Source organism: Ambystoma mexicanum, chromosome 4p, assembly GCF_040938575.1.
Source record: "Ambystoma mexicanum isolate Mex_15411 chromosome 4p, UKY_AmexF1_1, whole genome shotgun sequence".
NCBI classification, from domain to species: domain Eukaryota; kingdom Metazoa; phylum Chordata; class Amphibia; order Caudata; family Ambystomatidae; genus Ambystoma; species Ambystoma mexicanum.
In genome coordinates this window covers 602,445,361-602,458,585 of record NC_090927.1, presented here as the reverse complement: position 1 = coordinate 602,458,585, position 13,225 = coordinate 602,445,361, and the positions used below count along the sequence as shown (strand labels likewise).

The following is a 13,225-nucleotide window of genomic DNA, read 5'->3' as shown; positions in this document are numbered from 1 at the left end:
TAAACATGGTGTGCCCTCTGGAGTCACAACTATGACCGGGTGCTTCACCTTGTGTCGCCCAATTTTAATGTCTAAATCCACAGTCCCCTCGACAGGAATTTAATTCCCATCGAAGTTCTGAAGTTGTCCAGGAAGAGGGGTGAGAGGGATTTGGTATTTTTCCCCCCTTCCTGAATTCAGCTGATCAAAGGCCCTTTTTGACAGAAGGGTGGCTTAGGATCCAGTGTCCACCAGTGCCAAAAATGTACATTGCCCCTGTATTTGGACCGGGGCATAAAATCTTCCCTCCTTCTCCTCAAAGGAGCAAAGATAATGCACATATTTGGCCAATTGGTGGGTTCATTTCTTTGCTTTGGATTCTGATAGAGGGGTGATTTGGGTAGGATCTCGTTTAGGATTTTGGGAACCTGTAAGAAAAAGGTGGAAATTGGAAATGGGGGGAGTTTTGGGCTCCCATGGTTCTGATTCTGCCCCCCCCCCCCTTTTTGGAGGCAGTCACCAGAATTGGTTTGAACAAGGTGATTTTCTTGCTGGTCGTTCTGGGTTTCAATGTTGGGCGGTTTTAACTCGGTCCCCACATCGACCCAGTCTTGATCAGGATTTCTTGGGACCCATTTTCCTTTGGGAGGAGTTCCCCCATCCCTGAAGGAGAAGATCCTTTTCCCAGAATACTCTGAGGACCCCTCTCCTTCAAATTGGAAGATTCTAACCTCCTCCACAAAATGGGTCTTTTTAGGCTCTTTATTTCTCCTATCCGCCCTCTGTTCCTTAGGTTATAGCTTTTTGGGGCAGGAGATTTTGGTTTCGGTTCCTGGGTTTCGAGGGGATTTTCACAAGTGGGGAAGAAAGCTTCCTCTAAGGCTTTACACCCCCCTTCCACCTGTGCCTCCTCCCTGGGAACCGGTGGGTTGTCAGGGTTCTCTCCCCGTCATTGCTCTGGAGCACCAGACCCTTGATTTGAGGAGTTTTGAGTCGCCATGCTCATCTGAGGGTTCTGTTGAGCCCTCAGCATGCTACCCAGATCCTGTGCCAAATTCTCGACCTGGCGCTCCAGTTGGGACACCCGCTCTGGCTGTTACGGGGTCCTCTGGTTTACCCTTGGTTGATCATGGGAAGGGTAACTGTCCCTTCTTCCATAATACCCTTGGTTGGGATAGTTTTGGTACCCCTCCCCCCTTGGCCTCCCCTCTCCCAGATTGGTCTGTCGGGGCTCAGGAAAGTGGGGAAAGAAAGAAGGATTGTTTTGGGGGTTGGTGTTTGGCGGGTACCGGGGAAAGAAACGCAACCCGGCATTTGGGGGATTACTGCCCTCCTGCAGAAAGTGAGGAGGGAAGTTTCCTGGGTTGGCGGCTGCCTGGTTGGACCCCACCCCTTGGGCTGAGGGAGTCCACACATAGCCCAGGATGGGTCTATTGCCCTTGTAACAGGGGCTGATCTAGTCAGGGGAGTTAGGGGTCCCATTTGTGGGGTTACCTCCCTGACTCCCTGTTTGGGATTGGCCTGAGGGCCTTCTGGGTCTTTGATTAGTAGGATTTTGCACAGGAATGTTTTTAGGCCTCCCATCCCCAGATCTAAAATGGGGCAACCTTAACCTTCGCCACCTTAGTAGCAGCAGGGGTGTTGGTTGGTTTTGGGCTTTTATTGGCACTTTTATTTTCTACTGGCTTCTGCACTTCGTAGATGTGAGTTGCTTGTTCAATGAGCCAGTCTAGTGATCTTTTCTCATGAACATCCCTCACCAGCTGGGTCTTAATGTATTTAAGGAGGGCATGAAAGAAGGTATTGATAAATTCCCTACTGTCTGTGCGCACCCTCCTGGTGATCTGCGCAAAGGCCCGTTTCAGCTCTTCGACAAATTATTGTGGGGCCTGGTCTTCCCCGCATTGCAGATTGTAGGTCACCTTGCGGGGCTATTGAGGGTTTCTGTGTATTGAAAAATGCTTTAAGATGGCCGCCCTATAGGTGGACCATCTTGAATGGTTATGATCCTCCAGCCCCACAAAGAAGCTGGAGTATTCAGGTGAAAATGTCCACTTGACATACTGAATACAGCTTTGGCTGTCCTTCAGGTTGAAAGTCTCCATCATTTGCTCAATCAATTCGGGGTGCTCCCAAACTAAATATTTGGCGTTTTTGTGGTAGGGCGTTATGACGCTCCTAATAGCCTTGATTTGCTTCAAGGGATCTTTCAGTAGGGCCGTCTTAGTCTTGTTGGCCTTTTTAGTTATGGTCACCCTGGTCCACTCATCCTCTGACTCAGAGGCACTGCTCCCAGAGGTGGCTGTCTGATCCTCTAAGCTCTCCCTGATTCTGTGGGCTTGGGAATGGCTGGCAGAATGTGGGAGCCTAGTCTCTTGAAACGTGTGGTGCTCAGAAGAGTCTTCTGACTCTCCCTTTTTCCCAGGATTGGCTGAGTATCCCCCCCCCGTCCTAGCTGTGATGAGGTTTTTAAAATGCTCTTTGTGGGACTAGTCTCATGGAATTCCCCACCAAATTTGACTGACTGATCTCTTGGTAGGTGATATTTTCGAGGATCCAGTTCTCTGATTCTCCACTCACTGGAGTCTCACTGATCAGAGAGGGTGGTCCTAATATTTGGGAACCGGTACATAGATGCCCGCCCATCCATTTCTGGGAGGCGCTGATCTGTCAGTCCCATATTTCCCCTTGCGTTGAAGTCTACCATCCCTGTGGCCCTTGGTTCATATGAGCCAGTGGACATGAGGGTGGCAGAGTCCATGGAACTGAAGGGATTGAAGTCCCTGATGCCAGGGGTCCCCAGGTTATTCTCAGGGATTTCTCTTTCCCATCTTAACTTATCTCTTTCCGCCCCTGCTCCCTGATGACATGCCAAAATCTGACACTTGTTCCTCTATTAAGGCCTTAAAGGTCTCTATGATTTGTTCTTGCATGGCTATCTCTTTGTGGAGCCTGTCATTTTTTTCACAGAGAGCCTCATTGTCTCTCTGTGCTTCCTGCCTGCATTGGGAGTATTGGGCCAATTTTTGCTGCAGGAGACTCGCCTCCTGAGTTTGGTCCTTACTGGTCTGATTATTCTTTGCCAAAGCATCCTCCACCCGCCTGGTGTGCTCTAACAGCTTTTCATAATCAGTTTTGATTTCCCCAAACTCCTGAAGGGCCAGCTTTCCTTCCTCCGACTTTGTATTTGAATGGCTGACTTCCTGGCCTAAGGCATCCCTCTCCTGACTTAGAGTGGCCCTCTGCTCAGCCAGGTCATCCCTCTGTTTTTTAAAGGCACCCGCTTTCTGGCGCTCCTCATCAAACTCTGTTTGGGATTCTAGGTCTTTGATAATTAATTTGTTATTTTCCTCTTTTAAGGATTCTAGGCGGTTTTGCAGGGTGACTATCTGTTCTGAACAGACTCTGTTATAATTCAATTGCTGCTCCAGCTTTTGTTGGCTCTGTTATAGAGAATGCAACCTTTCTTGACACTCTTTTTGCAGTATCTGTACCTGGGCATTTTGCTTTGTATTCTTTTTTAGTAAGTGAGCCAGATCTTCTTGGAGCTTGGTGGTATATTGCCTAGCCTCTGTTTCAGATTCTTGGCTACTCTGGATCCTTTGCTCTGCAAACCAGATTAATCTGCATTTTCTGCAGTGCTTCCCCTTGCCTCTTTGTGAAATCTACATGGTCTGCATATTTTTCCTGTATGACTCCTATGTAGAGGTACAGGTAGGCTGCTATTTTGGCAATTTTGCATTGCTCCTCTTTTATTTTAGGGGTCATATACAATTCCCTAAGTGCTTGATGTAATGGCCCATTGTCCTGCCAGATATCAAGATTGATTTCAGTGATTTGCTGTTTTATTCCCTGCAGCCATACCTGTTAGTCCTGTTCTGGCCATTCACCACTGACAAACAATTTGTGCAGTAGGTGTTCAATGGCAATATTGATTTCCACTGGGGTCGCCATTCCGGAAATATTAATTTCCTTTTGACTTTCTCAGGGTTCTTTTACTTTTGCAAACAGGCCCAATTCCTTTGAGTATTTCTTTTGAGGGATGCTTGTACAGTGTAGCACAGTATGGTAACCCAAAAAGGTGTATGTACCCCCTTGGCTAGCACGCTGTGTTAAACTGACACGAGTGGTATGTCAAATTCAGGATCCCGCAGACGAGCCCCCAAGCTGTAAGGGATTCCAATCCGGCATACACCCAAGTCACGCCCAGCATGTAGTGCACAATTGAAACCCTTATTTATTTTTATCTATAAGTTCAATATTCTGAACGATATACCACTCGTATCACACCCTTCTCCTGGAACCCCACGGTCACACTGAACCAGGAATCAGGCTAGAGGCAAAGGTCAATATTTATTTATGCATTTAAAATGTAATCACAATATATTTTAATAGGTAACAACGATCACCAATGGGGTGACAGAACACTGAGGAATATCTTTAATACACTAGGAATCAAGTAATGAGCACAAAAACAAATGCAGCACAGAACAAAATACTTTTGTGTTGGTTTGGAATAGGCAATATAAAGATATGGGAGTAGAGAGCAGGTATTCAGGAATACCACAAATCAAACAGAATATCATTCCCACCTTCCCCCTTCAAACACAAGAGAAAAACGGAATTGACTTTTCAGCTGTCAGATGGCTTTGAAATTGTCTTTGGAATTGACTGAGCAAAAACACCAAATGTGGTCAAAAATACTTATTTTGTTATAAATTCCTATGGGAGCTGCAAACAATCACAAGCAATGATTTAGTCAGAAGAACACTTTTGAAATCTCAAAGTCCAAGTGGGAAATTCATTAAAGCTATTTCACATGTGTAGAATGTCTCAGAATGTAAAATCACGGCAAATTTTTCCTTACGCGATATTCGCTATAACCAGAGAAACGCACTGTACAATTAGGAGTTGAAATGTCATTTCTATCATAAAAACTGAGGGAGTTATAGAGGTTTTAGTAAAGGTTGTTTTTTTAAGTTAGGTGCGAGAATGGAAAACAGAACTGCTCTTTGAAAATGAAAGATGGGTTGAGTACAATAGATTATGACTATGAAGGAGCGAATGCCACAGATGGATCTTATAGTCACGTGATCAGCGTAACCCGCCTGTTGTGGATACTCCACTTCCTCAGATGAGAAAAGAGTCAGTGCAAAGATAGTTCTAGCAACACTTTGGTTCTGAATTAAAAATGGGATGGGTTTGCGATAGGGATAAGATAATGCAAATATACTACGGGCCACAGTTCTTCCTATTAATACTCACAGGACAAGTTATTAAATTGGACCGTCAGTTCTGGTCATATATTGGATATGGTCTAGGAAGAACCGCACATCAGGCACGGGATCGGTTCAGCTAGGCCGGTCACCGGATTTGCACAGGATCTGTCCTTCTTATTTGTGGATATTTCAATCAGCTGGATAGCGAGTTCCTCAGGCAAGCCTAGTGGTAGCAAGCCAGAGAATTTCAGGATCTTAGTTCAAAAGGTCTTCTCACACCACAGCGCTTCACTGGGTTGCAAGATTAAGTTTGAAGATTTAGGCCTTGCAGAAAGTCAATAGTTCTCTACTGCTTGCAAGAGTCTTGGCATCTGGATCTGGAAGGATCTTAAAGCTGGATGTAGAATGCTGGATCAGAGTGCTTCATCGGAATTAGGAAAGTGAATGAATCAGTGAGTCCCTATGTGTTGTCAGCTGTCTCTATTTATCCTTTCAAATGATATCACAAAATGGGTATATGGGCCGGCTTAGCTAAGCTGCCCATGTGAGCTGGGATTGGATCAGAAATTCATCTCCGCCTTGCATTTGAGTGATTGGATCCAGGCCGGATGATGTCACATTTTATGGTTTGCTTTACAGTTCTCAGAGACCTCCCTTTAGCTACTGGTCTCAAAATCTTATTTAATACTAAATACACATTTCTACATTGGTCACTTTTACACAAATCACACACAAGTAGCTGTTCATCAAAATCTCGCAGCCGTAGGATCTTGTTTCAACTTTCTATAGAATTTTGTCCTTTTTGCTATGAACACAATTTCCAAACTTTATGCAAATTTCCACAAATGTGTGTGTTTAACATAGGAATGTGTGTGTAAACTTTCATCATTCTGGGATTCATACATTTTACATAAAAACCCATATATTGCCATTCCTGTCCAGAACATGGTACACGGTTCTGCCACCTCTTAAAATGTACAGCCAAACATTAGACTAACAGATATGTCCTTGGTATATTTTTCACCATTTTGAATCACAAGTTATGAGTCTTTAAAAAATTGTCCTTTGTTCATGCTTAACAGCAAATGGTACGCCCCTTTTTCTCTCCCTTTAGTCCAGGAGCATCCCCCTCCTTGTTTGTTCCTTCCACGAGCCATTTACAACCCTCTCACACCTCTATTTCCTGTGCTGAAGGGCCTGCTATTGTTCATTCTCTTTCTGTAGACTAGAGTCTGGGCTAACCCGCAATTAGGACCTCCCCGTTAGTTTCAGCTGAGAGGATAGCCCTCCCCCTGGGAGAAACCTGTGTGTCCATTTCCAAAGAGTTGCAGCTCAGCCAAGCTAATATACTCTTAAATAAAATCCAGGAAAAACCACAGTTGTTGCATCAAACATAAATACATTGCTTTCTTAGCTTTAACTCTGTGGGATAAAAAGCAACCAAGATCTGTATTCTTTTTAGCCACAATCCTTTTTATGTTTGCTGATCCAGCAGACTTTTTAGTTTAGATCACTTTAAAGTTTCATCAGTAACTCATCTGACAGCTGTCATTCAGGTAGCCCAGGGTACTGCACCCAGGGTCTGACAGGGGCTGTCAGTTTACAGACAATCCAATTTGTCTGATGAAATGTTTAGCTCTTCACCTTAGGACTTTGTATGTTCGCAATGCTTCATTAGATTACGTACATTTTAGCGCCAAGCAAGGTTTTGGATGTTGAGAAGTGTTGTGTTATAGGCGTTTTGGAGTTTTAAGCAACAAAGCAAATGTCATTGTTAGGCACACTTTGTGAAGTGCTGCTTCTCTCTCTGCATTCTGTTTGCTGGTCATGGAGCCCACTGGCACATTTTCTGCAGGGTGTGTGCTATTCCACCACACATGCACCATGGGTGGCAGGTTGTGCATCCCTCTTTTTGTTGTGCTGAAGTACACGGTTTTTTGTAGGTTTTTCTATGTTTTTGGCGCACACAAGAGTTTTGCCACCATTGTTGCAGTTCCGTGCACCATACTATCACGGTGATGCCGCATAGTGGAGTGGGTCAATACATCCTACAATAATATACATTGCTTTTGGTCAACCCGCACATCATGTTTTGTTTTCCTGACATTTTTCTGTGAGCAGTGATATTTATTTCACTTTTACTTTTTCAAACCGTTTTTATTTGCACACACATGTGCAGGCGGTTTTTGTTTTCAATGTTTAAAAATCCTGTTTTCCATGTGTCAGGGATCTTTGATTCCTCCTTCCTTTGTAAATTTAAATGCTTCTTATCAATTGGCAGCCCCTTTCCACACGGCTCTTTAATTTTACTCGAAAAACAACAAGAAAGTCCAGACTGTTTTTGTTTCAGTGTTAAAAATGCTTGCCGTTCATGTGAAAGGGACTTCTGTTTGGGGCCTTTTAATGCACCCCACAACCTACTGCCATTCATTGGTGAGGGAGAACCCCCATTGTGTCAAAGCAAATGATTGACAGTGTTTATGGTCCATGCATATCAGATTGTGTGGCTATGTGACCAAGCTTGTTGACAATCATCCAATCCTGGATCTTTTGGGAGGCTTATGCTAGTTGACTGTTGTTAGCCACCTTGTCAAGGTTAGGGACTATTTCTGAGTGGTCTGCATAGGGCATGTCTTGGAAAGGGCAGTTACAGGTTTCAGTTGAAAAGAAACAGTGTTTAGTGAGGAAGTGGGTGGGGGATATTTGAGATTACAGAGAATGGGCAGATTTATTTGAGCAATCCTTAAATCTCCAGAATTTATATGAGTTAGCACAGGCTTACTATCTTGAACTTCAAATGGAGTTTGAGCAAAAATGTATTGAGCCAATTGACGGTTGATCATGTTATAAACAAGGGGAGTAAAGTTCAGAGGCACTCAGATAAAAAGATACTCTCAGTTTCAAGGCTGAGTACAGGCAGAAGTTATTTTTGGCATTTGATCACTGGAGGGACTAACATTGACTGAGCATGTACTGTTTTCAAAAGTTTGCTGCAAACAAAGGGAAAAGCTTTCAAATAATGTACGTTATGGGCCCGATTCATGGAATTAGTTGCGTGTTGCAAAGTGACTTTGCACTGCCAACAACCACCCTGATTCACAGAGCGTTGTGAAGTGTATTTTTGCAGTGCAAAGTAACTTTGCACTGGTGCAAAAGTGGTGCAAAGTCACTTTGCACAGCAAAAATACACTCTGCAGTGCTCTGTCAATCAGGGTGTTTGTTTGCAGTTTAAAGTGACTTTGCACCAGTGCAAACCCACTTTGCAACGTGCTAAAAATTCCATTAATCAGGCCCTAGGAGTCAATGGGCCTGATTTACATACACAAATGTTTTACCATGGGAAAGTTCCATTGAAAAAATGTTTGTAAATCAGGCTTAATATTTCTACTTGTATAGACTGTCAAACAGAGCAAAATCTTATTATAGGCCTAGAACCTGACACTGTTGTTTTGCAGAGGTAAAACCTAAAATAGTATTGGGTTAGCACTCATTAGTATTTGTAAATGAAACATTTTGTAGAAAACCAGGGCCCGGATGCAGAAGGTTTGAGCTACTCTCTGCACAGGAAACAGATCTCCAGTGCATACAGCCACAAAGACTGTCAGCAAGGGAATTCCCCACCTATAAGTGTTCCTCAGTTATGTCCTTAAATAGGTGGGGTAAACCCCAAGATTAACCTGCTGTATGATATCAAGCATGGCCATAGGTGGACACTTCCAGATTTCTTTTGTGTTACTTTCATGGTACTCTGTATTACTTGTGCTATGTCAATATAACCTTCCATCCTATTACTGTTTGGTAAGACAGCTCAGTGGGATAGTAGACCTGCTGTGGACATCTATGCGCAACTTCTAGATCACAAGTTTGAATGCAGGCAGGCAGTGGTCAAAGTGTTGGAAAAGAAGTAATAGAACTATTTTCTCTGCTGGCCTGCCCTCGCTTCTCACAAACCACATCGCCACAACCCCTCCCATGCGCAATCCAACCCCCCACAAACAAACACACCTGCTGTTTAAGGGAATGTTCAGTGCAGTGCACCGAAGTGTAAGTTTCCCCTTCTTCCTACACTTTTATTTTAAAACTAAACCTTTCCGGAATGGCTTCTTTTTACAATAAAAGTATAGGAGCAGTAATAAAGTGGAGGAGCACCGCTTGCAACCACTCCCGCCCACTTCGACCATTGCAGGCAGGGAAGACTCTGCCTTTCACCCTTCTCTAGTCAATGAAACGAGTATCACTCACTTGGGAATTAACTCCTAATATTGCACCGAGATAATTCGATTTGTAGATTGTGCAAGAGTAATTTCTATGATCGGTGGGGCTGATTTCGTTGACTTATGAAGGGTAAAGGCTGAAACCCCCATGCTTGCGTTTGAACCTGAAATGCATAGGTGCACACAGATGTGTCTCTTACCAAAGACTAAGTGGGATGAAGGTTATATTTGCACCATGTCATTTCATACTTCCTTTCCCTTACTCTTTGGAGGGGCAGCTCAGCGTATCCACAAGCCCACTGCAAACATCACCAGGCTCAAATGCGAGCAGGGTTGACTCAACCTTTCACCTCCTTCACCCTTCTGAAGCCCATGCAATGAATACCAGTAATTTAGGAAATCAAAATCTTAATTGTGTACGAAGAAACAAATCTATTTGTGGTTTGCACAGACCAGCCTTCTAAGACTTGCTTCGCTATAAATCAGCAGGGATTAAAAAATTGTCATTTTCTAGAAAAAGATGCATGACGATTTTTTTAGGTGTGGCCTGCGCGTGTACTTGCGTAGGCATGAATGTTCTCTAAAAGCTGCAACCGAGTGCTAAGCAACGTGATACCGGTATGATATAACTTAAGGCATCAAGTAACCTGAATGTGGCATGTTCATTTGTATTGGCAAAGCACTCTCCTCACCAGTTTGGGGGATATGGCATAATGCCAGTGCCGTATGGCATATCGGAGCCTCTTGCCCAGAAGGCTGGCCACTCGCCCCTGCACCCCTGCTGTAGTGGATGGTGGGGGATATTTAAGACATTGCACCGCTTGACACATGCTTGTAAATAAGCAGACTTGTGCATACGCGTCGCTTGATGCCCCCATGGCTCTAGCCGTGTCTCAAACACCATGGCTTTCCTTTGCAGAAGGGGCCGTTTAGCTGCTTCGAGGCTGCCCGATTCACTTGGGGCAAATCATGCATGTTTTCCTTTTTCAGCATTTGTGCTTCTGCAAGTTTTCAATGTACAGTTTGTTAAGAAAGAAATGTGAGCGTTTGATAATTGGATATTTACAAGCACATGCAGGCTCTGAAACACAAATTCACTTCGCTCGTTTACTAATTTCCTTTAAACGAATTTGGTTGTGACGTTGGTATTGAATGTAAGCTCTCATGAACACGGTGTGCATTTTGCCAGCTCTGACTCAGGCCTCTTTTCTCTTTCAGAACGGAGAGGTACGGTATGCTTGATCACTCTTAAAGCACGTACAATGAATGCACTGGCGCTTCACGCTTCTGAAGTCTCAAGACGAAGCCACCATTACCACAGTGACAACTTTGACCAGAAATGCTGTGGCTCGTCGCGAAAAATCTACTTCATAAAATCCTGAACTCGTTGTTGAAGCTTGTTAAAACGATGCCCGATGGATATTGGTATAACCAGTCTCCGCTACCTTGATGGGCAGAATGCTATGGCAGTCTCTGGTTTTTAATTCGCACCCTGCTGGCACTTGTATTTTCTCTGCACTCGCCGAATCATCAGCCCCACCCAAACAATTCGGTGGGAAGGACAGATGGGAGTTTTAGTTCAAAATAGCTTGTGACCCGCGGGTAGCCTTTTTAAACCCTGCTACCCTGGTTTCAGTAGGCTTACAGTACCCGCAATACGTGTGCTGAATGTAATGTGTTTAGTAATGTTTAATAATGCCAATTGACATTTACGTTTTTCCATTTCCTCACTGGCATAGATCTACACTAAGGATAGTGATAGAAACAGGGAGTAGAGAGGGGCACTCGTTTTCAATCAAATATTACATTTTTCATTCACAATCAAATAAGATTTGTCATAATCTTTTAGGTGCTCCTTGTCAGATCTGTGCTCCCAGATCAGTATAACAGTGTGTGAGAAGGTCCCTCCAAGAACTTCCCCTAAATCAATATGGGCTCATTCCACCATACACACATGTATTTGCTAGAGATCAATGTCAGAACAATATTGATGCATCAATATCTACAAATAGACGGCACGCAAACAAATTTGTTCTGTCTGTGCATTACAAAACTGGTCTTGGTGTAGATCTATGTGTGAGTAGGCCCCTCAAAGAACAACGGGGGGCAGACATAGGGCACACTTTGTACAATATAATTGTCAAGCATCAATAGTTTAATTCAATTTAGATTTGTAGAAAAGGATATTTTCAATGATCAGTGTACACAAAAGTGTAACAATGTTTTAAAGGGACAATATTCTTCACACTCTGAAACAAAGTAATTGTCAACATTATTGTCAACATTACAGTGTTCACGATTTAGCTATACATTCTTTGCAGAGTTCACTTACAATTGAATGACTGATTCTACACAATCATTATTAAATTAACACATAGACAAACTTAAATCCAATCAAAAAAACATTCATTACCATTGAAGTCAGGGTGACAAATCAATTCAAATCATGTACATTTTATTAATCCAAATATCTTAATAGGGATTGATGTTGTAGTTCCTGCAGAGATACAATCTCTTTGATTAGCGACTCGTATCAATTACTATGTGTTTCGTGCTGCAGCACCCTTCTTCAGGTAAAGATATCTTGGATCATGTACACTGATCATTGAAAATTTACTTTTTTACAAACCTAAATTGAATGAAACTATTGATGCTTGACAATTATATTGTACAAAGTGTGCCCTATATCTGCCCCCCGCTGTTCTTTGAAGGACCTTCTCACACATAGATCTACATCAAGACCAGTTTTGTAATGCACAGACAGAGCAAATTTATTTGCGTGCCGTCTATTTGTAGATATTGATGCATCAATATTGTTCTGACATTGATCTCTAGCAAATACATGTGTGTATGGTGGAATGAGCCCATATTGATTTAGGGGAAGTTCTATCTAGGGGTTAGGAGGTGGTGACAAAGGGGGCAACCGTCAGGTTAGGTAGGCAGGGTATTGCTTTGAGAGTGAGAGTACTGCAATGATTAGCAAGTGCATTTATATATCACAAGCCTAATATTGCTACATGCTCCTTTGGCACTATCCTCCATAGCGGGCATAGGGGCATGTTTTGTCTCGAGAGGATAGCTCAGATGCAAAGTGCTTACCCTGGAAGCAAGACGACACGGAGCAAGACAGGCTCGATCCCTGGGTTCGCACTTAGTATTAATCTGGGTATTCTGGGTATTAATTGCGTTATGAATAACCAATCATATTATATCATGTGCCCACCGCAAAATCCCAGGATTTCCTGAACATCCGTCCCAACACCAAGATTCTTACTTGTACCTCCACCCTCCCCGATTATTGCACCTTTTTTCTGTCTGAAGGGCCACCAGGCCATGGTGAGGACTCACTTAGCCTGTATTATTTCACACTCCCCAGGGGATCAGATTAAATGTCTTTCTGCCAGATGTGAAAGGCTGGGGTATGGGAGGAAAGTAATGGAAGGCCACCTCCAAAGTGCTTTTGAAGAAGCTGATTCTGTGGAGGAAGAGGGGTTCATTATGAAGTGTGTACTGGGGCATTCCACTAGGATTTAAGATTCAACCGCCTGACTTCTCGCCATCCTGTACCTATCCTAACGCAGCATATCTTTGGAACATGCATGTATTGCGCAGTAAGAGTACTGTGGATTTCCGTGGTTCCTTGTTTTTTTCAATTGAAATAACTATAATGTAACATTAGTTAAAATCCCTTTCCCGTGATGCAAGGTCTTTTGTCTCAGCGAGTGAGCTGTGGCAAATTTAATGTATGGTGCTGTAGTTATGGATGTACACAACAGCAACACACAACCAGAGTAGATCACCCTGCACTTTTAT

The 13,225-nt window shown here is 43.4% G+C and overlaps 1 protein-coding gene across 1 annotated transcript in view; it reads left to right on the top strand.

Moving 5' to 3' along the window:
• COL21A1 (collagen type XXI alpha 1 chain) overlaps positions 1–13,225 on the top strand; it is a 1,372,657-nt gene that overhangs the window by 512,284 nt on the left and 847,148 nt on the right. The window contains exon 8 of the mRNA XM_069606149.1: positions 10,631–10,639. Coding sequence (XP_069462250.1) covers positions 10,631–10,639 — 9 coding nt within the window. The remainder of the gene's footprint in view (positions 1–10,630; positions 10,640–13,225) is intronic.